The sequence below is a fragment of the Rhineura floridana genome, chromosome 8 (genome assembly GCF_030035675.1).
Source record: "Rhineura floridana isolate rRhiFlo1 chromosome 8, rRhiFlo1.hap2, whole genome shotgun sequence".
Lineage (NCBI taxonomy): Eukaryota > Metazoa > Chordata > Lepidosauria > Squamata > Rhineuridae > Rhineura > Rhineura floridana.
The window spans coordinates 87,159,161-87,184,408 of NC_084487.1; the positions used below are offsets into that span (position 1 = coordinate 87,159,161).

Consider the following 25,248-nt stretch of genomic DNA (forward strand, 5'->3'; position numbering starts at 1 on the left):
AATATTGCATAGGATGTGTTGGAATTTCTTTTTCTCATGTATGTTAGATGTCTGAAGGTACATCTTCAGACTTCTGTAAATCTCAGTCATGTAGCCACATCCATGGATGAATCCAGGAATGCACTTTCATGCTTTCTCTATTACAGATATTTCACTGGTCATTTCAACATTGAAAATGATCTGAGTGATCTCATTGCTATGGGACTGCTGAAACACTGGGAAGCCTCTGGTGTAATCTTGAAGAATGGGGATATGAAGCTGCCTTATTGAGTCAAATCACTGAACCATCCTATGCAGTTTCTGTCTACTCTGACTAGCAGTTGCAGCAGATGTTCAAAGCGTCCGACAATATATTTTCAAACCCTGGTACCTGAAATCCTTTTAAGTGGAGATGCTGGAGACTGAACTTAGGGCCTCCTCCATGCAAGGGTGTGTGGTCTGCTAGATTACCATGTGAACTATGGTTCCTCCCCTTTAAGAAGGATAAATTCTGGCATTTGGCAGGTATATGTAGGAAAGAGAATTGGTTAGCATCAGTGGTGAGTACCCTGAGGCCCTTTTCAGGTAAATAGTGATTCTGGAGACTTTCACACAGAGGTTTGAGGCCTATGGAACAAAGTATGGATCACTTTTGAGGCTAACCATGTCACTCAGAGTTGTGGGGCTCTGAGGGGGCATAGAAAGGCTGCCTTCCTCACCTGAACAGCGTGGCATGAGGGGAGAGGCCATCTTTTCTCCCTACAGGGTAGGGTCGCCCAAATTATGGCAGGCTTAGGAACCTGACAGTTTAAATATTTCCGCACACTGAATTTCAGCTATGCAAATCAGAAGTTAATTTCTATTTAATAAAGTGGTCCTAGTTTAAACTCACACTTTGTGTCTTGCCTATTTATGTCCTGTCTCCTTATGAAACATGCAACTACCTTCCATGAAGATGAATCCAACAAGGATTAGCTAAAAGCTGAACCATCTTTTCGATACCACTCTCAAATACACAATAACATTTCAGATTACTTTACTTGGCAGGCCTGCAGTTGCCACAATTTCCACAAAGCCCCTCAGTGACCCTCTTCCCCTAACCCCTGTGGCCAGCAGGACTTTAATTTTCATCCACAAGAGACAATAGAGGAAATGCGGGTGAGCGGACTGTTTCCAGGTGCCCACATTTAGACAGGGTCTTGCAGGTTTTGACTGACTCACCCTCCTCCATGATTCACCACAGAGACTGTGGTAGCTGCCATGATACCTATACAGATTCCCCCCGCCTCCAGACCAGGGGTCATCTTCGTAGTGACTGCTTAGGAAGGTGTTGACCTCTGATCCTTCACTTGCTATGTGAGGGGTCTTTTCAGTCTCGCTGCTTTTCAAGCCAATAATATTACTTGAGTTTCAAAGGAAGTATGTATAACAATGAGCTTTCAAATATACATTACATTTTTAAAAACAACAACACAGAGATATAAGGTAGTCAATTAAAAAAAAGAAACTAAGGCATCATCATAATTCTAACTTCATTTCGTCACTTCTAAGACTTAAACAGCAGCCCTTTTGCAAGACTTGCCTAGAAATAAGCCTCACTGAGCACACTGTAGCTTATTTCTGAGTAAACATCCATAGGATAGTGCTGTTACAACGTTAATAGATTGAAGGATAAAACAAGAATTTAGCACAAAGACAATTTCTACTTTTTATTGGTAGCTGTTCATCTGTTCATCATCTGGTAGAGGCAAAAAGAACAAATAGAACTGAAAAAAGCAGACTTAGGACACTGCATTATTAGGAAAAAGATGCATATGCAAAAAGCTAGAATGATACATATGACATATATTTTGACTATGCTTTTATTGACTATGTAAATAGATGAAACAATAGCTGGGGACTGCCAAAGGCTTGCAGATATCAGCGGAAGGACGTAATTCAGAGATAAGACTTGATCAGCTATATTTATTTCAGAAGAGGGAAAGAAAAACACATATCAGAAATTTAGAAAATACTCTTGTGCTGTATAGTTCTTTTTGTTTTCATTTATTTTTGTGTTTGTAGTTTAAATTGTCAGAAATAAACAATACTAAAAAAAAGCTAGGGTAAAGATCAGCATCAATATACTCACAACTGGATTGGGGCCATGAGGCACACCATATTTGCAGACGGCTAGTTTCACCCCTCACATCAAGGAGGAAACTTCTGTTTTCAAAATGACCCTTTGAGAGGCATAATATGCTTTGGGAGTCCTAACCAATCTTTGGGAACAAGGTCAACTGGAAAGTTAGCTTTGAAGATGGCCCTGCCAGGTCTCTGTATTCAAATGGAGCTTCAAAGGAGACAGCTGCTTATCACAGTGTGATGTCCTGTAACCAACTGCTACTTAGCTACTAGATATTTTTCTATTATCTATTAGTTATCTGAGTGGCATGTGAGTTTATGAGAAACTAGCCTCCTATAGCAAAAGTAACATTTCATGTGGCCCTCAGAAGGTTGTCCAGAAGGGAATGCACCCCTCAGACTGAAAAAAGTTCCCTATAGCTGGTTCCCTATAAAGGTTCTAGTGCACCAAGATGGAATGCAGACACTGGTGGTGGCTGGTGCCCATTGGAATGGGATGATCAGAAGACTGGGAGGCCAAGAGCAAGTGGAGCCAGAGCTATTGACAGGCAAAACCAATTAATACCAGTTTCACCCCTATCCTCCTTCCTGTTGAGTTCTACAAGCGGAAGACTAAGTTTAAGGAGGAAGCTGACAGCCCAAGGACCACTGACAGCCTTGGACTGCTTGTACATAAGAAGACAGGTAGGTGGGGGCTGGCTGAAGGAAGATTGAGCTTGGTGAGCAGGACCCTACTTCCCCAAATGGATGAGCCTCCACTGGCAGACACGGTTCCTTTGTCTCTACTTATTTCCTCTGCCTGCATGTGAATCAACAAGAATATGACTCACCACAGCAGGCAGACGATGGAGGTTGGTGGGAGACCTACAATGCCTGCATCCAGGCTTCATGCAAGGACTTAGTAAGCCTAAGCAGACCAATTTCTCCATTTTGTAGTACAGCCAAGCAGTTTGCACAATTAGCCACCCTATGAAGAACAATATAAGCATAATTGTGGTATTCAGTGCTAGTCAGAGTAGACCGATTAAAGTCAATATACATAACTTAGGTTCATTAATTTCAGTGGGTCTACTCTGAGTAGGACTTAGTTAAACACTCTCCAAGATCACATTCTATTTTTTTCTTTGTGCATCATCATTCCCTTCCATAACCTCAGGAATGTTTACTGACTTTTTTTAATGATCAGAACATGGTTTTAAAAACCTGTTAGCAGTGAAAAAAGCAATGGCTGAACTCCAAATAAAATATTATCATTATGGCAAGCTGTAATAGTGTCCCATTGTTGGGATGCCAGGAGAGAACTGACCACATTGCTAACACATGAGTGCTTGGTTTCCATGGTGTTATGTCTTATTGCCTAGCTGGTGAATACCAAGGTGCTTATGTAAAGAGATGGCAGACGAAATATCAAAGATATATGGCAGTCAAGTGAAGAAGAGTTGCAGACTGTCCTTGATCTGTCCTTCAGTGATTCAGTTAAAAAACACTGCTATGCTTTCCTTGATTGAACAATTGCTCCTCAGGAAGAAGTTTGACGTTTGTGGTAAGGTTCTCTCAGCTGAACAAAACTCTTAATTGTATGTTTAAATGTATTAATTTCCAGGTATGCCCTACCTTATGCCTGAACCTCAGGGCGTGTATTGCAAGTTTCTCAGGAAGTCTGTACTAAAGCTCAAATCCAGCTAAATCAAGGCATGACTGTCCCATTGAAAGTAATGGAACCTGAGTTAGCTGCAACTAACTTGTTCTACTGGATTCACTGGGACTTGGGCCAGGACAAAACAATATATTTACCATATGGTCATCTCTCTCAGGCTTGTTTTATTTTTTTTAAATCACAGCTGGGAGGGAGGGATCTGGGTCAAGACTGTGCACGAGAAAGGGGTTAATTTGTTGAAATGGCAACCTTGTGGGGGCAAATAGGAGCTTTGGGGCATGGAGGCAGAGTCAGACCCACATCACCATGGTCTCAATCCAGATCAGGATATATTGGGAGAGACAATCACCTGGTAACTGTATCATCTAGCCCTAGTCTTGGTTGCAATTAATTAGCTGAAAGGGTGTAGTTAATTATGCCCTAAGCAGTGGTTCTTAACCTGGGGTGCACACACCCCCGGGGGTGTGAGACACATTTTCTAGGGGTGTGAGGCGTTGTTCAAGAGAACAACCAAGGATTTTGGAAAACTGTCATTTATCTTAGCTAAGTTAGGCTAAAACACACATTAAAAAAATGAACTGTATTTTTTCAGGGGGTGTGAGAGCATATTTTGGAAGTCCAAGGGGTGCTGGCAGTGGAAAAGGTTAAGAACCACTGCCATAGAGGAAGAAGCATATTCATCCCCATTTTATTAACGCATTATATAACTTATCTCATTTCTTATCCAACTGAATTCTGCAGGATGACCGAGGACAATACCATACTTGCAATACTTGTGTTTAGAAGGGGCTATTCCTAAAAGTGAAGTTCTTCTTAGTCCTACACCATTATGAAATGACAAGCTGTATCTGCTGAAAGAACCCCCCCACACACACACTTTTGACAAAACTATTAAAAAGTCTGTTTTGCTGATGGTTGAACCATAGTCTTTGCGATCACCACCACAATAATAATCTATGTTGTTTTTTATCAAATGATAAAATAGCAGGGGCACAATCCATCCCTGTCCACACACAAAGCTCTCCAAACTGTATAATGTATCAGCCGTTTCCTCCACCTCCTGCTTCACCTCAGATGGAACATAAGTAAGGAGATACAGGAAACACAGATGGCCTTCCCATTGGGAGTATAGCTGAATGGTAGAGCACTTGCCTTGGATGCAGAAGGTTCCAGGTTCAATCCCCAGCATGTCTAGGTATGGCTGGGATAGACTTCCATCTAAAACCCCAGAAAGCATGTTATAGACATGCACCAATGCATGTGTGCACCAATCATGTTGTGGAATGTGACTTTGCTTATTGATTATTGGTGACTTGCTCACAGTTCTCAGAAGCTCAGGTTTCATGAAGGTGAACAGCATTCTGGCCCTCATGTTTTTGCAGAGAAGTTTGAAATTATTTGCAATGTTCGCTAAATTAGAATGAATGTCCATACTGGGCCTGAAAAGGCTTCTGGAAAGTATTTTATTTTTAAGATATTATTCAGAGAGGAAACAGTATAAGCAGCATGGTGAGTAAAATGACAATCAACAAAGTCCATGTATGCAAATCAAAGAAAAATTGTGTTTGCCTTTTTTCATATGGTAGGTTCTTTCTGACCCCACCCAAAAAGGTTTCAGTGTTTCATATGTTAAGATATGCAGATCAGTACTATTATTAATACAACATCCACACATATTGCCTCAGAACAATATTTTGTTACATAACAATATTATCATACTATGTGATCTACCTAGTTTCCCAATCTAAGTTGTGTTGTTTTTGCAAGTGTTAAATTATAAAAGAAGTCACATTTAATTTATTGTGGGTGTTATTTGAGCAAGTCATGCTCATAGTAGACCCAGTGAAATCAATGGAAAGGTTAGTCAAGTCCATTATTTCAGTGGTTTTATTCTGAGTATGACTTGCTCAAATACTATCTCACATATAAAAAAGAGAGGTCTACAAAATGCTTGCTATAAAGTTCAGTTCCAGTCCTCCATAAAGTTGATTCCTACCCAGAATTTTCCCCAAACATTTTCTCATCTTTTCAATTGATTTTCTTTGTTCACTTCATGAATCCAGAAATAGCACCTAATATTCAGTACGTTTCATTCCATTTTTCCCTCTTGCCAGCTTGACATGCACTGCTGATGCAGGAAATGGGGAGGTATTTGCTTTTCTCTTCTACTTGTTGAGGAAAATGCCAGGCTTCCTGGAATTTCTGGCCTTTTCAGCAGGTTTTTGTGTGAGACCTGCCTGAATCCTCTACATACAGGCAGCATAATTAGAAACACTAATTTGCTGCTCAGCAAGGATTCATTTCCTCCTAAAATGTATGCTCTGCTAAATCTCCATTACTCAGTGCAAACTTTGCTCTTGCTTCCTCGCCTGGGAAAAGAATCAAGAAATAGTGCGTTGGACTGAGCAATTCAGCCTGCCTACCTTGGAGACACATGCAATCAAACTAGACATATTCTGCTCTTGTTCTTGAGCTGCTCAGACCCTACCCATCAGCCTACTTGATTGCTTTCCCAGATCTGATTATCCTACTGAATATTTCAGAGACACTGAACATTTTCTTAATATTCTAAAGGCTTCTAAGCCCAATGCGGTTTCAACAGTATCTACAGCGGAAGGGAAGTGTGTCTTGTGGGAAGAGCCTATTTGGTTCTCTTTGCATTCTTAAGGAAAGACAGAGAGAGGGTCCTCCATTTGGCTAGGTTGCCTAACCTTACCTGTGTTCCACTACCTATCTTTTGTCCATTGTAAACTGATACTCTCAGGGAGCTGATCTCATTTCCATCCTCTCCTTCCTCCTCCTCAGACCAGCCAAGGGAGAGCAGACATCTTCTCTTTGTCTCTCTCCTCAAGCATGAGGGAAATGACCAAGCTGGGCCATTACACCTCCAACTTAGTTAGCCAGAACTAGAGATTTTCCTATCAAGTATGTATTTCTATTAATCAAGTAGTCTTCTCTATTTGACTAAAGCCTCATTGATTCCAAGCAAGGTAAAAGCTTGCCTTCTCTCAGGTAAACCACACACACTCGTGCTGCACAAAATGCTGAGCAACTTCACTCAGTTAAACTCTGCTAATTTTACCAATACTCAGAACTTGGAAGATTACTTTTAAAAAGTAATAAATTACAGTTACAGTTACATGCCCCCAAAAAGTAGTAATTACCGTTACAATTGCAATGGCTCTGAAAGTAACTGATTACTTTACTTTTCCTCCAAAGTAATCACTACAATTACATTTCAGTTACTTTAAAAAAAACACCTACAAGGTGCTGGCCTTGGCTGCTGCACATCTAAGTAGCCTAAAACAACATTAAAAACAAACAAACGTACAGAGGTAGTAGAATAATTATTTTTATTCATAAGATAGCAATGGTGGTCTCTCCGCTGGTAAGGGTGGTGGGGAGGGAGGCTGAGGCCACTAAGATCTTTGCATGCCAAACCAAGTGCAACCCCCTCACTCAGCCAGCCAGCATAATCTCTCTCACTTAACCACCACCTCCCAGACCCTGCCCTGCCACCAACTAAGGGACACTCACTCAAGCAAACATTTTCCCCTGAGATACAAAAAAGTTAAAATACTGCAAATGCAGCACAGTAGCCAGAGAGGGTGGTGGAGGCCACTTTGTGTGCCAAGTACAAACACAGTATTCACACACACACACACACACACACACACTGTCATCTTTCACCTCCACAGTTCTTTATCTCTGTTCTGCTGATGCCTCCTTCTCCTCCTTTATCCATGTTCTTGACCTCATGATCCTTTTCCCTTCCACTCCATTCTTCACCACCACTATCCATTTTTTAAAATAATTGTTTTCTCCACTCGACCCCCTCTCGCTCTCCGCCTCCTCCCTCATCACCTCCTGTCCATCCACAGAGCATGAGGAAAGAGCAACACTGCACAGAAGCCCAGTTTGAGGCACACGATTTTCATCCACAAATCGGAGGAGCAGAAGACTTCCCCTGCTCCCCCCCCAAGTAATGCCCAAAAGTAATTCTGGAAACATTACAATTACTCCACAAAGGTAGTAAAATTACTCCTAGTGCTATTACAATCAAAATGTAAAGGAATTACCCACTCGTTACTCAAAAAAGTAATGAATTACAAGTAATTCATTACTTGTAACTAGTTACTTCCAAGCTCTGCCAATACTCTAACATGTCTTATCTCCCAAGGACTTTCAAATAGCCACCTTCTTCTCCATCTCCATAACAAATCTATAGAGGAATGTATTTTCAGGGAAAGAGAAGAAACTATAATCTCTCTCTCTCTCTCTCTCTCTCTCTCTCTCTCTCACACACACACACACACACACACACACACACACACACACACACCTTAGTCATATTCATAAACATATGTCCTTCCATCGTGAGTAGTAAAGTTACTTTTTTGGGGTGGGAGAGAGAGAATTGTTACAACTATGCTTAGAAAAAATATCGTTAAAGACTTTAGGAAGCCTGAACCTTTGTGGCAGAAATACATACATTGGGCAGCTGCAAAACTGGCAGCTTGGTAAATGAATTGCTGGGCACAGTATTATTTATTGTGTGGTGTTGAGCTTGTCTGACAAAGGCCTAGCCTGATGATGCCAGGGCTCCCCTCCCAGCTGTAGTCAATTACACAGCATTGGATGGTCAACAGGTCCAGCCTTTCTGATGGCTGCAGCAGGCCTGTTCTTGGGCACTTTCCCTCCATACAGACATTTAAATTTGCTTTTGTGCTTCTCTTTTGCTGTTTTCCCCCCAATGTCTGATCATTGTTCTCTTATGAAAGAGAAAGTGGAGGAGAGATCTTTGTAATGCAAATGAGCATCTCGGCCAAATGCACATTTTACACTCACAATTGGAAGCTGATTGAAGCTTGGAGCCTAATCTTTGGGGGGAAATGCCCTGTGCCTGGTCAAGATCAGATGATTTAAGAAATATTTTTTTCCCTTTCTGGGCCGTCCTGCTATATGAGTAGCAATTTTAAAGACATATCGAGGGGTGTTCTGCTGCATTGTGCTAAACAGCTGTATTACTGCCTTTACCAACTTTTTACCTTTTTATGTCACAGCTGTTGCATAAATATCACAACCGATATCTGTGTGTTCAGATTTTTTTTAATCTATTATATTTGGTACTGAGTTTGCATGTTATGTTTACATCCAAATCACATGGATGTCTACTCAGAAGTAAAAGTAAAGGTAAAGGTGTCCCCGCACTTGTAGTGAGAGTCATTTCCGACTCTTAGGGTGACATCTTGCGATGTTTACAAGGCAGACCGTATATATGGGGTGGGATCGCCAGTTCCTTCCCCGGCCTTTCTTTACCCCCAGCGTATGCCGGGTACTCATTTTACCGACCATGGATGGATGGAAGGCTGAGTGGACCTCGACCCCTTTTACCGGAGATTCGACTTCCTCCTTCCGTTGGAATCAAACTCCGGCCATGCGCAGAGCTTCGGCTGCGTTACCGCCACTTACCACTCTGCACCACGGAGGATTAGAAGTAATCCTCACAAAATTCAAAGGAGCGAATTCCTAAAATGGCAATCTCTTGCACAGTTACTTGGAAGACCCCCCCACCCCAACCCTTTGCACTCAGTCAGACTTTCTTCTGATTAAACATGCCTAGTATTGGGTTGCACAGCTGCACTCTGAAGTGTACCAGGGAGTAAGTCCCATTGAACTCAACAGACTTGAGTAAACTTGCTTAAGATTGCACTGTTAGCCATGTGGAACAATATCGAAAGAGCCCAGAAATCTTTTAAAGCAGGAAGAAGTACAGCTGATGAATTAAGATGAAGATGAGACAGAGAAGTATCTCGCTCCTTTAGGCCTTTTCTCTTTCAAGTTGTACTATTTACTGACAAGCTTTAGACTTAGTGTTTTATATAAGAATTTGCATTTGCTCGCCTGTTAACCTCTCCACTCATTCCCCCTCTCCAGTTGTTTGCTGAGATGTTGTGATGTTGAGATAATGATTGTCAAACTATATGCATGGAAGTTGAGAGCAATTGACAAAGCAGATTTTCTCTGAAGTTAGGTGAAGATTACTTCACACAGAGAGCAAATGGAAGCAAATAAACTGGCAAGAGATTTTTCATAGGCTAAGCATGAGTCATGGAGTCAGGCAAAGGGAATTCATGGGTGGCTGAATATCATCGTGATAATGAGATAAGTAGCTCAGTCTTTCTCTATGGTCTCTGAGGTAACTAGTTCAATCTTTGTCTCCCTGCATGAACCAAGCAGGACACTGCATTCATAATCACAGGCCCTTCTCCATATGCCCTCTCTGAGGGAGGTGTGGTGCAGAGGGTGGTGATGCGAGAACAGGCCTTTTCAGTGATGGCTCCTTGGGGAACACCTTCCCCAGGGAAGCACACCTGGTGCCATTGTGTGCATTAAGGCACCAGGCAAAAACATTTTTACTTAACCCAGGCATTTTGCCCTTAATTTGAACGGTAACTAGTTATACGTCTCTGGTCTCTTTTTTGTACTGATCATTTTAAGTTGGGTGGGTAGGTTTTGGTCCTTTTATATATATTTGTACTGCTTTTAATTTTTTTAAATGTTATATTGCTGTACACAGCCCTGATTTTTTATGAGAGGGTGGTATATAAATACATTTATAATAATAATAATAAATAATAATAATATTAAATTTATTAGTCGCCCATCTGGCTGGATGTCCAGCTACTCTGGGTGACGTACAAGATAAAAACAATACATTAAAACATTAACATTTAAAACCATAACAATAAAAACCTAAATCACCCCAAAAGCCTGCCTGAAGAGCCAGGTCTTCAAGGCCCGGCAGAAGCTCATCATAGAAGGGGCATGGCGGAGATCATTTGGGAGAGAGTTCCACAGGGTGGGGGCCACTATTGAAAAAGCCCTCTCTCGACTTCCCAGGAGGATCCCTACGCCTGTGCAGCCTCTGAGACGAGCTCTCGTCTTGGATGAAACTTTTCCAGTTTAAATTCAGTCAGAAGGCTCTTTTCTGACTGGGAATAATTTCTTCCGGTTAAAGAAGAAACGTGAGATTTCCTACATAGCTTTGTTTTGATTGTTGGAGTCTGGAATTCGTCAGAATTGTCTGTCTTCCAGCAGCTCAGACAGAGCGAGGATTTTTATGCTAGCTCAGCTGGATAAGTGACCCGTTTTTTTATACGGATTAACAGGCAAACATCCTCCTGTCTACATTCATCATTTTCTTATCTATACAGCTAAAGAGATTTGTCAAAGTAACAGCAATTGAGATAACCTAGGTGAGGTAAGACTTTCCTTTTTTTATTCACGGAACTAAGGGGGAAGAAAATATAAATAGCGTATCTTTTTTTTTATTGCAAAAAGCTGACATGGAAAATAGCATTCTAAAGATTAAACGGATGAGAGATTTCTGATTGAAAGAGATAAGACTGGGACTATTTTTCTTGATCTACTTTTTTTTTTCTTTTTGACGAATCTGCTCATTCTCTCTGCTACTAGCTATTTCGACGCTGTGAACTAAAGCCGTTCTTACACTTCTGGGCAGATAAGAGATAAGGGCTGTCTAGCGTGTGACGTTAGTTTGCTGGAAAGATTAACTCCTTTGTAACTGGTTAAAGAAATAAGCTGCTCTCTGTTTGGGACATTGAAAATTGAAGGAGTTTTGTTCCTTTGGTTTTAAGAATGACAATTAAGAAGATCATGGATGTACAAGAAGGGACTTTATCTCTAGACATGTTTCAGAAAATAATGAATGGGATTAACTCAATAAAACAAGAACTGAGAAATAATAGACAAGCCTGGAGAATTGAATTTCACGAAATGAGACAGGAGCTGAAAGAAACTCAGGATTCTATGAGAAAGGAGAATAAAGATAGATCTGGAAAACAAAAAAAGGATGGAAGAGAAATTAAAGGCAAGGTTCAAACTATGGAGATTGGCTTAATTATGGACATGAAAAAAGATTTGGATTTTCTGGCTGTGATGGATCCTGGAGACAAATATTATAGTTTGGAATTCAGCGCTGTCCTTGAAGGAATTGAAGAGATTGGAGATAAAGATATTATCGGTTCAAGAAAATTCTTGGACTGGAAGGATTTGATGGAACTTGAAATGGAGAAAGTTAACAGAATTAATCCCTGTTTTGTGTCAATGGAAAAACCTTCAAGAGATGTACTAGTGTATCATGTGGAAAAGAGGAACAGAGATGCGGCTTTGCAACAACACTTCAGTGATACGTTTGGATTTGATGGTAAGAAAACATCTGTGATGGAGGAAATTCCTATCAGACTTTTATTATATGACTATGACAGCAAGATTTTTGGGTGTGTAAAGATGGAAGATGGAAGATGGACCCAATATGGATAATGACAGAAGAGCGATTTAAAATTACTGGACTTAGTAGATTTGATGAGTTGGATTAATTGGCATGTTTATTTAGAAAAAAAATTTATTGACATATATCTCAAGGACTGGAAACTTCTCTTTGACTTTTTGTGGAAGATTAAAATGATATGATGTTAATGAGATTTGAAACCAACTAAGATAACTGTTGGAGGAAGGTGATTTTATAATCTATTAAGAGATAGGTTTGTTATATATTATAGATTTATAGCTGAACTATGACAAATCGGAAGTCAATATTCTTTCTTTTTATATATATATATATATATATTTCTTTCTTTTTGTATTGTACTAGTTATTGATTTGTGTTGTTTTCTTTTGTATTGTTTTGGTTTTGAAAATTGGAATAAAAATTAATTGAAAAAAAGAAAAAAAGAAAAAGCCCTCTCTCTAGTCCTCACCAGTCTAGCTGTTTTAACCGGTGGGATCGAGAGAAGGTCTTCTGAGGCTGATCTTGTTGAGCGGCATCCCTGATGATGCTGGAGGCGCTCCTTCAGATAGACTGGGCTAAAACCGTATAGGGTTTTAAAGGTCAAAACCAACACCTTGAATTGGGCCCGGTAAACAACCGGTAGCCAGTGCAACTCCTTCAGTACTGGAGTGATGTGATCTTGCCGGCAGCTGCCTTTAATCAGACAAGCCGCCGCATTCTGTACCAGTTGCAGCTTCTGGACCGTTTTCAAGGGTAACCCCACGTAGAGCGCATTACAGTAATCTAGGCGAGAGGTGACCAGGGCATGTACCAGCAATGGGAGCAGGTGATTGGGAAGGTAGGGGCGCAGCCTCCATATCAGATGGAGTTGATACAGCGCCGCCTGGCTCACAGCCGAGACTTGAGCTTCTATGGTCAGCTGGGAGTCAAGAATGACCCCCAGGCTGCGGACCTGGTCTTTCAGGGGCAATCGTACCCCATTGAGCACCAGGTCCACATCCCCCAGCTTTCCCTTGTCTCCCACAAACAGTACCTCGGTTTTGTCAGGGTTCAGCTTCAGTTTATTCCTTCCCATCCAGCCACTCACCGACCCCAGGCACTTGGACAGGGTTTCTACAGCCAACCTCGGTGCAGATTTAAATGAGAGATAGAGCCGCGTGTCATCCGCATACTGATGACATTGCAGCCCAAATCTCCTGATGATTGCCCCCAGCGGCTTTATATAGATGTTGAACAGCATCGGGGAGAGGATGGAACCCTGTGGCACCCCACAAGTGAGAGGCCAAGGATCCGAAACCTCATCCTCCAATGCCACTCTTTGGTACCTACCAGAGAGGAAGGAATGGAACCACTGCAATACAGTGCCCCCCACACCTAACCTCTCCAGGCGGTCCAAGAGGATAACGTGGAAAGCCGCTGAGAGATCAAGGAGGACAAGGAAGGTGCATTCGCCCCTATCCCACGCCCTCCTCATATCATCTACCAAGGCGACCAGGGCTGTTTCAGTCCCATGTCCAGGCCTGAAGCCCGATTGAAATGAATAAAGAAAATTTAAAAAAATTGGACAAGCACTTTAGGTCTTGTGTTATTGATGTTTTTATACTTGGTTTTATACTTGGTTTTAATGTTTTGTGTTTTGATTTTAATTCTGCAAGTCACTTTGAGACACTTTGGTGTGAAATGCGACAAAGTAATAATAATAATAATAAGTTTGTCTAATTGGCTATTATTTCTATGTTGGCCCCAAAGAATTTGGAAAAGGTGATATATTTTTTTCAATTTTTCCAATAAAAGTACCGAAATGTTCAAGATTTCCCCGGCCACCGAAAAAACACTGTGAATCTCCTAGCAGTAGCTGTTGGTCTAGTGTAAAGAATATTAAAGAGGATCTGAGAACAGCAAGAGTGTTGTTTTCTCAGTTGTCACCCTGTAAATGCAAAGCCCACCCTCACAGTAGCAGGGAACAGCTGCTCTGCTGATAAAGACCATGTACATCATCACTTCCTAATAATAGCAAAAGTCTTTAACCGAAGCCACAGGCTGATTGCAGGGTGCTCTTGCAATTTAGGGCTCGCAACAAAAATCCTGAACTATGCAAAGAAGTATATCTTTTTGACTCCTGTGTTTCTTTTGATCAGAAAAGTTATAAAAATTATAAGAGCAATCATTTAATGGGAAACAAGGGTAAGCAAGTTTTTTAAAACAGGGATCGGATCAGCAGCTGTCAGCATTATTAAGGGAACACTTTGGCAAGATGTACCCAAAGGTCTGCTAGAAACAACAAACAGCCTGCTACTGGAAAATGAACATCCCACGTTTGATTTATCCAATCAAAGAAATTATATCCACTCTTCTGTTTTGCATGATGTTAATGTGCATCCTTTGTTTTAAATTGCATATTCAAGAATAAAATTTTGTTTGTTTGTCAAGGAGCAGACTGATAGCAGCAGAAAATGTGAATGGAAGGGAATGGCTTCCCAAGAGAACATAACTGGGAACCCTGAGTAGCAGGACTCTAGTGGCTCAGGGCCTGAGAATGATGCTGTATCTTTAAGAGAAGAGAAAATTCAGTGAAGTGCAGGTTTTTTTGCAACACTGTAATGGGAAAAACCACAAGGTGAAATTCTCCCTTCCCCCTGCACAACTTTTAAAGATACATCCTGGCAACCCTAGACTCCACACTCAGACAAATGGAGCTCCGATTCAAAGATTTAGCAAAGGTACATTGTACAACTCTTACAGGATTTTACCAGCTCAGAATACATGCAGCAGATTTCATGTTAAATGTGAACTCAGTCTACGGCTACAATCCTATACCCACTTACTTGGGAGGAGTAAGCCCCATTGAACTCAATGGGACTTACTGTTGAGTAGACATGTATAGGATTGCATTGTCAACCTCCCTACATGAAAAATATGCCACAGAAAAGGTCTGGCTAAAATTATTTGTTTATTTAAACTGTCCTTCTCCTGCAAAATCACCACCAGGGTGGCTTACAATATTTACAAATTACTATTTCCTGGTAGAACACAGAGAAGACCCTCTCCTTATGATCTTGGGGAGCAGGCAGGATAATATGCAAGAAGGAGCCGGTATGGAAGTCTTAGGCCTGTGCCTTAGGTCCAAGATATCCTGGTTCTAAGCTGATTTGGGATTTAAATGTAATCACCACACTTTGAATTGTGTCTAGGAGCATCATGGTTCTTTTCCCTAATATGGTAAGTTTTCATATGCAAGCAGAATTTATTGTAGAGTTTATGGATAGATTTGACAGATGTAACCTGTAGGCAAGGCTGTACTATTTGCTGTTATTGTAGAGTCCCTAGTATTAGGCAACATCATCATCATGGGATACACTCAGATATGTGATCCCATGCAAGCATATGTAGACATGATATAGTCTTGAGAAAACTGTATGCTATATCTTTACTAAAGGTATAGTATAGATTAGTATTAAGGCTTTTGCAGACACTGGGTTGTTTCCAGTGCTACAATCAATACTCAGAGTACACCCACTGAAATGAATGAGCATGACTAACTTAGAGCTATTTATTTCAATAGGTCTGCTCTGAGTAGAGCTTACTTGGATATAACCTACTGCCGTCACATTTCTAAATATCTGCACAATCATATGAACCAGAAGTGAGTTTATCTTTTTTTTAAATGAAAGCACCAAGTTTCAGCAATCCAAACCCTACATCACTGTCCAGATTCCTTTATGGAATTCTGCAGACATAGAACAGGAGAAGTTAATAACCATTATTAGATGCATAAGCTAGCTGTAGCTTATTGTGACAGTAGTCTACAGTTTCTCATATACCTTAAACCTGTAATAGAATAGGTCTAGTCCTCTACCATATATTTTCTCTGTTTTCTAATCCCCCCCACACACACAGCATTTCAGATAAGTCAACTGAATCGACTATCTTGAAACAGCACTGATGAAGAAAGTGTCTGATTGTACCTTTCTTTGAAAGAGAGTAGATTACAAAATTGTGTCACAGAGCAACTGAAAATGTGTGATCTGGGGCTGCCCCTCTGCTTCCATGGGGCTCCAAACATTGCAACAAACCCAGCAAATATACTGCTATACATTTTATTATGCACACAGTAGAGGTGAGTAGCCCAAGTAGATAACAGGAAAGTATCCACTCTAGAGCAGTTATCAGCAGCACACCATGTTGATATCTCTTGGGCTGGCAGCTGAGCAAAATCCCTTCCCAGGCCTCCATCTCTCCGGACTGCTCCCAATATGCTTGCTGCCCCTTTTGGGACAGAATTCTGGCATCTGCCTCACCTTTCTGGATCATCTCACTACCCTCAGCACCCCTGACAAGGCCTCTTATGACATCTGTAAGTTGTAATAGCCTGTGCCAAGTTCTGCCCTCTCTTCCTCTTTTGTATCCAACCCAAACCTGATCATGTCTCAGTGTGGATGTGATAGTCCTGAGAACCAATCCCTAAAACCAACACAAAAGCCAGCCAGCACAATTCCCAGCCTCTACCACAGCCTGCCACCATCCGTGGTTGATATCACTTCTGAGTGTCATCAGACACAACTGAGACAAGCTAGCTGTGCGGAGTTGTGTGGAGCCAGGGTATGGAATGGGACGCTGTGGGTTCCCAGCCACAGTGTGCTGCTATGTTATTAGTATTATTCATATTTTTCTATAACTGGTATTTTCTAATGTTACCTTGCTGTTGGGGGCTTCCAGAAAACAATATGTTCTGTACACATTGTAATACAGTCTTGTTTATGGTCACAACCACACTCTAAGAAACGTTAGGCTGAGAGAAGCAGTAAAATGGCTGAAGAAGGAAATGAACACTCATCTCCCACATTCAGGGAAATCCGTTTCACTTTTTGAAAGCAGACAGATCAAGTAAGTAAATAAATAGGCACCTCAGTCCTAAATACTACTTGTTGAGAAGTTCCATTGATCTTAATAGCACAATTACTAGTATGTTCATGCTCCACAAGCAGTAAGTTTGGAAGAGAGAGCCCTAGTCCCTCTGGGTGCCATTGGCTTAACTGCTATGATGTCACTGAGTGATGAAGCAAATTGAACTCAAGTAGTTGGCTTGTAAATGTAACTGGGGAGATTTCAGAATTTTAATTCCAAGGTCTGTGGATTAAATTAAGTATGTCTGTACAATGTGTACTTTCAAACAAGACCTTAAAAACAAAGAGTCACACGGTGTTTAGTCCATAATCAGAGCTTGGAAAAGTTACTTTTTTGAACTACATCTCCCATCAGCCCCAGCCAGCATGGCCACTGGATTGGGCTGATGGGAGTTGTAGTTCAAAAAAGTAACTTTTCCAAGCTCTGAGTATGAAGTGTTTCTCTCTCTCTCTCTCTCTCTCTCTCTCTCTCTCTCACACACACACACACACACACACACACACACACAGTGCTAGTGCCATAATCTCTCTGTCTGAAAAAAATTGTAAATACTGCAAATAATTTTAGTAATCAAGCTAAACTACATGGGACAAGGGAAGGAGGTAGACAGAATCTAAAGATATGTCCTGAAATATTCTGTATTCTATATATTAAATGTATGGATGTATGTCTTTATATAAATATTAATAAAATATCACGCATTGTATAATTAGTTCCTCTCTTGAGAGAGGAACACTGGACCCCTGACACATACACCTGACCTCCCCTCCCCTGTCTGTTGCTCTAAGCACTTTTCTCCCTCCCCAATTCTGACACCAGAAGTGAGCTAGGAATGGAGAAAAGTGTCTGAGCAACAGATTAAGGGAAGAGAGGCATAATGATTACAGGATGGGTTGCAACATACATGTTACATCAGTTCTGTAAAAGAAGTCAGCCTAATTTAAATTAAGATAAATGCACATGTCCACCATCTGTGAGCAGACAAATGCAGATGAGGACTCTACCACTATCCTGTGTAGTTTGACCCTTAAAGATTTCTTCAGTTAGGTTGCAAATTGCCAGACTTCTATTTGAGTCCTTAGAATCACGGCCAAATATATACAAATAGGTCATGGTTAGTGAAATATCTCACTAGAGTCAGAACTACAAAGGGAGCAGGTGCCATTTCTTGAGTTTAATTCAGAGGGTATAGAAATCTCATGATCATACACAGAGATCTAACACCATAGGTACTATTGGAGGATTGGGCTAGGATCCAGAAGAACTGCACAACTAGTTCCACTTACTGTAGAGGGTTTTTGACATGTGTTTCATATACATCACCCTCTTACCCGTGTGTGTGTGTGTGTGTTCAAAAGCAGTACATTGAAGCATGACTCTCAGTGGCATCTTTTTCTTGATATCCTGCTTATAGGCTTTTCATGGGCACCTGGCTGGCCACTGTGAGAACAGAATGCTAGAGTAGATAGGCCTTTGGTCTGATCCAGCAGGGTTCTTCTTATGCAGGATCTAATCTTTTAACTCTCCTTTACACAAATCCAGCATCAGCACTTGGTACCTTGGGCAGTTGTTGAGGATCCCCAGATGCTAATTGGACCTGCCTACCCACCTGTGCTCCCTCTGGCCAGTTGTATCTTGTGAAATGCAACTACGAGCCAGCCACTATTTAAAATTTCCCAGAACGTCACGGAGCAAAATTATGACAGGAAATATTGCAGGAAATTTAAAATGGTGGTTGACTTATAGATCATGATGCAGAGCTTGGAAAAGTTACTTTTTTGAACTACAACTCCCATCAGCCCCAGCCAGCATGACCACTGGATTGGGCTGATGGGAGTTGTAGTTCAAAAAAGTAACTTTTCCAAGCTCTGTCATGATGCCACTGCCACTAGCATGCTCACAAAGGGGCTACCAATGTCATGGTGGGCCACCAATGTCAGGAGTTCACCAGGAAACATTCAGGGTGCAGGGGCTCAAATATGGTGCTCTAATCACAACCACAATAGGACTAGTACACCATGGTGCAAATGAAAGCAGCAGCATGCATTATCTTGTGTTATGGCCGTAAATCAAGTCGTCTGTGATGAAAACAAAGCAGGTTTCATTACATGGGGAAGATGGCTCCTTGTTTTATATAGCTGAATTCTCTGAGATATGAATATCTTTATACAGTCAGGGACCATACATTTAATCTGTAATAAACTTTTCTAGACTTGTAGTCTTCCAATCAAAACATCAACCCGTAACTGATAAGAAATAGCATAATCTGGATTAGGGATGAAGAACCTGTGGACAAATCTCCCATCATGCTTGACTATTGAACTTTCTGGCTGGGGGCTGATGGGAGTTGGTCCAACATCAGGAGGGCCAAAGGTTCCCCATCCCTGCTCTAGATGATGGTTAAAACACACACACATGCACACACACACACACCATTGAATGTTGCCTTTCTCAGAGCAACCAAAACATAAATCTTTACATCATGTGTTATCTTCACTGCTGAAATATAACGAAATCCTGTATATATTTATGGTGTTCTTCTAGTGCAGTGGTCAACAACTGGAGACCTCTGAGCCAAATCTGGACCCCTAAGAAGTCCTAAAGTTCCTGAAGTCACCTATCTAGAGGTGAAAGACACTAGGGCTACATTAACACCATACATTTATTCCACTTTAAAGAGTCATGGCTTCCCCAAAGAATCCTGAAAAGTATAGTTTGTTAAGGGTGCTGAGAGGTTAGGAGAATCCTATTTCCCTCACAGAGCTACAATTGCCATAGTGGTTTAACAGTAGCTCTATGAGTAGGAATGGGAATCTCCAAACTCTCAGCATCTTTCACAAACTACACACTTCCCAGGATTCTTTGGGGGAAGCCATGACTGTTTAAAATGGAATAATAGTGGAATAAATGTATGGTGTGAAAGTGGTCTAGGTGGCATTCCCACCACTTCTCCCATCTCAGAGCCAACTAGACAGACTAGTTGTTCTCTTTTGTGACCAATATAACAGAAACTGTTTAAACGGCTTCTGGGTGTTTTAAAACATTCCAAATGTTTTTGAATTATCATTAAAACCTATTTAAATTATCAGGACTATGCAACAACTGTGCAGGTTCATAGCCAAATGTCTATAATAAAATGAAATTGCATGAAACTAAGATCAAGGTTTAAATAGGCTCCACATTTTAAGCAGCATGAACAAACTGCTCCACCTGTAATAAGCTGCTTCATCTATACATATCTGTGATGGCTTCCATGCAATTTTGGTAATACTCCAGTTAGTAAGACTAATTACATTTCCTCCAAGTTCACTTCTCTGAAAAAGTCTATATTGTAATTCTGTACATTTGATTTCAAGTAGTACCGAAGCACAAAATTAACCACAGTGACAGATTTTGAAAAGTTATTAACAGTATCTCTTCTGAGGAGATTGAGACACTTTTCTTTGGAAACTATAATTGAAAGAGTCTTTACAGTTAAAAACAAAAAAGGAAGGAAGTGTAAGATGCAGCCTCACCTGCTCAGTGTTGCCTTTAAGCAGCCTTTGATATTTTTGTCTGTAACATCTTCCTGGATGTTATTATCTTTCACTGGTGGTGCAGTTTCCTTTTTCTGGCAGATTAAAATATAATTACGATTGTTGTTGTTTTCCCAAAATATTCCCACAGATGTCTCATAACGTATACAAAATTCAACCTTAGCGCCATCTTTCTGATAAGGAGGAACCAATGAAATCTTGAACAAGAACTGGTCAGTCTCACCATCACAAGAATTAGGCACATAATCTCCTAAAATGTCATAATAAGTCTGCCAGTCATCCAAAGACATCCGGACGTAGACGAACTTTTCAAAGGACACATTCAGAACACGAATTATGCCCTTCATACATGTTATCCCTGGTAGGACCTCGACAGACTCTAGCCATACTTTCTGTGCACGCACTTTTTGCAAAAGCTCTTCTTGTGTGGCGGGTGGCGTAAACAGCGGAGTTAAATAGAATTCCTCCACAGGCACAACTTCGTCTTCTAAGTCATCATTTGGTAATGTAATTGGAACATCCCAGGTATCAAACTCCTTAACAGATACAAGGTCAAAACCAAATGCATCAGCAAATGATACTTTTCTTGCAATGGTTGATGGGGCTTCTGTCTCCATTTCTTCAGAAGAATCTGAATTCCGCCTTCGAGGGCTGGGGGAGAAACGGGGCTGAAGTGTAGCCTTAACATCTTCATCCTCTGACAAAGAATCACTTAAAGGAGGAACTTCTAATAAGTTCTCCCTATTGATATGACCAGGTTCTTCAAAAGACTCCATTGGGTTCTCTGATATAAACCAAAAGAGACCCGTCTGAGTAGTGGCAGCTGATATTTGAGACCCTGTGATTTGAAACAAGGATTAATATTACAGTTGACATTGCAAGAGGGACTCTGGTCTATTAATAGGAGCAATGGCTTGTTAACTATGTTAGTCTGTTCTCCAAAGGCCTTTGGTCTGATAGTATTACTATGAAAACGTCCATTTTGAAGGTAATGTCTGCATTCAGCATGTGGGCAACTTTAAATCCCAAACCTTTGTCATAATTAAAACAATCATAAAAGTATAGTTGAGAATGTAGCAAGTTTACATTCAGGTGATTAAAAACAAGTGGCACCCATGCAGAACCATAGATTTCCCCACACTGGGATGTTTACTTTTGTCTTCTTACGGATTTCAATATTATGTGAGATTTTTATGTCAAAATGCAATGGGCACAAACAATACAATTTGGCTTTCCTTACATATGTGTATTTGCTTTTATGACAAGAGGGCCAATCTCTATCCTCAGTGAACCCTGTGAATGAACACTGAACCGACAGGTCCTAGGGATAACAACAGCAGCAACTACTTTTTATAATATTTTTGAGAGCTTCACAGCCTCAGTTCAAATCCTCAGCCTGTGATGAACTGCTAACATTCAAGACTTGATAAACTACCATTTGGATCATTTATGATATTAATATGGTGGAAAGGACAACAACATTGATTGAACTCCTTTGAATTGCTAACCCTTGTCCCTTTCATTCCTATCTTAGCAGTGTGAGCTCTCTTAACTTTTCCTGACTATCCTTTCTCTATAGTTTCCCCCTGCGCTTTAATGTATTGTGTCCTTAAAATGCATGCTTTCAGCTGAAATGCTTGTCTAAAAGATAAGGTTCTTGCCCTTATGCTTGAAGCAAAGGATGAAGCTGCCTCACTCCAAAAAGAAGACGCATGGGGAAGAGGCAAGGAGGGAGGGAGAGAGGGGGGAATGTTATAGGAGTTTAACAAAGGATGATCATCACTGAAAGCCAGCAACTAGCCACACAAATGTGTCCTATGTGACGCAAGTGTGGCAAATCTGTCCTGCTATGGGACCTGTCAGTTACAATCCCATTATAACTGAGTACTACAATGTATCAGGTAACTCTCAGGCATCGCATGAGTCATCCTTTCACCAGTCCCTACAATAGGCTTTCCCCAGCCATAGGTTTTTACGTCAGCATAAAATCTGATTATGATTATTATCAGTGCCTACTGACTGTGCCGTAGGGCTAAAGTCTGCCCTGAATGGATTAAGGATGGGGGAGAAATTAGGATTTTAATGTGAACCTACCTAATCTGCACTTTCTGAAACAATATGCAAACCGAAACATAGCTGTTCTTCACAATTTGCAGTTCTCCGAATTCTCCAGCCAAATAATGTATGCAAAATGTGTATATTAGGTAAACGTATGCATATATATATATTAGTGAAAACAACATATGCATTCTAGTAGGGAAAATTGCTTGCAAAAATGTGCATATCAGGCAAAACTGCATTCAGAAGTGCATGAATTAGGATAAATTTACACTAAAATGCTAATAAATTTTCATGAGGACTTTTTTTTAAAAAAAATCACAAAATGATGCAGAAATGTGGAAAACTGAATTTAAGATTGGAAAATCAGGAAGAGAGAAACTAAAAATGACAGATTTGTTCACATCCTTAGATGTCAGGGCTTATGCTTTCCCTCTAGCTCTGCTACTAGATTTTACACTGGCCCGGTAGTCTTTGCATCCAGCCTCTACAATTCTTTGCTATTGTAGCTGCTGAAAGGATGCTAATACATTGATTTCATATGTTCAGTTACACCTGAATGACAAGAGATTGCATATTATGAGATTCCATGTTTAGTGAACTATCTACCACCATTTGATAAGGGAACATGAATCCCTTCATAGACTAAAAGTTCACCTAGTCCAGCATCCTGTTTCCCATCGTGCCGAACTAGATATTTCGGAGGAGCCCCAAACCAAGGCATGAATACAACAACCCTCAGTTGATATCGATCCCCAGCAAATGGCATTCAGAGGCATCCTGCCTCTTACTCTGGAGCTTACATATAACCATCATTATTAGCTTCCAGTGCTCCCCTTGTCCTCCACTAATTGGTCTAATTCCTGTTAAAGGCATTTAAGCAAGTGGCTATCACTATGTCTTATGGCCCCCAATTCCATAAACTCATTACATATTGTGCAAAGAAATATTTTCTTTTGTCTGTTCTGAATCTCCTGCCAATCAGTTTCATTGGATGAGCCCAGATTGCAGAATAATGAGAAAGGGCAGGGGAATATCTTCTCTCTATACACTTTCTTCAAAACATGCATATTTAATAACACTTTTATCATTTCTTCATCCCTTAGTCAATTTTTTAAAAGTAAAAAGCCCCAAATGGAAGCACTTCAACCCTTTTATAATTTTAGCACTATGTCCAGCTTGTTGAGATGGTAGAACTGTATACAGCATTGCAGTTGTGACCACATTGTAGACTTGTATGACCATGCTCTGTTTTATTTTTAATCCATTTCCAAATTCTCCCATGTGGAATCATCACACAATGCATTAAAAAAGAGAGAAGTCTTACCCCTCTCAGACCATCTTCACCCTCTCTGCAATAAAAGCACTACAAAACAGGAATGTACAATCCTGACTGGAAGAATTCTTTGATTTGGTGGCCTGACATGTGTCTCCACCAGGGTTTTACACCTGTTAAAATATTAATCCAGCCTGATCTATCCTATGGGTGTGTTTAGATCAGATGTGCTGTGCATCAAACTATATCTCATTGTGCCAAGGCAGCCTAATTTATAGCCAGAGCTTGGAAAAGTTACTTTTTTGAACTACAACTCCTATCAGCCCCAGCCAGCATGGCCACTGGATTGGGCTGATGGGAGGTGTAGTTCAAAAAAGTAACTTTTCCAAGCTGTGTTTATAGCACATAAATCCCTTGTCCTTTCCAGTTGGTGAAAGAGAAATACATCCATCCTGCCGTTAATCAAAAACCAAGGGGTGATCAAACATTGTCCTGCAATTCTGGAGAGGCTGAGGCTCTCCAGATGTTGTTGTATTGCAGCTCCTATCTTCCTGACCGTTGGCTGACTGGGGCTGACAGGAATTGGCATTCAGCAATAGTTCAGGGGAGTAGGCATTATTAGCTTTTCTCCAGTATCTCCAGCTCCAAAGGGCAGTTGTGAATTTCCAGAAGATGTCGTAATTGGTAAGCAACACATGGAAGAAAGAAGGATCTTGTACAGGCAACTACGACCACGTGTTCCATGACTACATTCCACAATCACTTGTGGTCAGCTGAATGATTTATCATTTGCTAAGCTTGCATTTCATGGACTGGTACTGTGTTCTCATGATAAACAAAATAGCACTAAGCATCAGTGGCAGCTTTTTCACATGGAAGGACAAACTGTTTAGTATGATGACAGGAGTTAGCCCATAACAAGTACAGTCATGTGACCTGGGCCATAGAAAAGGCTTGATACATGTTAGATTTTAGGCACACTTGCATCTCTGATTTCTGACCTATAGTTAATGTCATTCCTTCCTACTTAAAAACATGTTTATTAAAATATACCTCATTAGAGCAAACATAATGCACAGGGATATGTTACCTTAATGTATATAACAAAATCAATCTTTCATCATAGTTGTCTGCATGTTCTGTTCTTAAGCTTTTTTATAATACATTTGGTCATTAATGGAGTTGTCCAGATTGTTTTAGAATGAAAATGCATTAGCAGTTTTCTAATTAAAGGCAATACAGATTTTTTTTCAATAGTTAGCAAGCATGCTACCAACTCAGGATTCTCTTTAAAACAGAATCCTTCAAATAGGACAATTTTGGGAGTGTGCCTAATGGCATATTCTGTCATCTCATATATTTATCCCAAGATCTGCTTCCCAATATTTTATATATCTAT

At 40.6% G+C, this 25,248-nt stretch overlaps 1 protein-coding gene across 1 annotated transcript in view; it reads right to left on the minus strand.

Moving 5' to 3' along the window:
* The window catches only part of PPP1R3A (protein phosphatase 1 regulatory subunit 3A), a 41,539-nt gene extending 20,206 nt beyond the window's left edge, over nt 1-21,333 (minus strand). Inside the window, exon 1 of the mRNA XM_061640023.1 lies at nt 20,495-21,333. Within this exon, the coding sequence (XP_061496007.1) occupies nt 20,495-21,291 (797 nt within the window). The 5' untranslated portion in view covers nt 21,292-21,333. The remainder of the gene's footprint in view (nt 1-20,494) is intronic.
* Between the last annotated feature and the right edge of the window lie 3,915 nt (nt 21,334-25,248).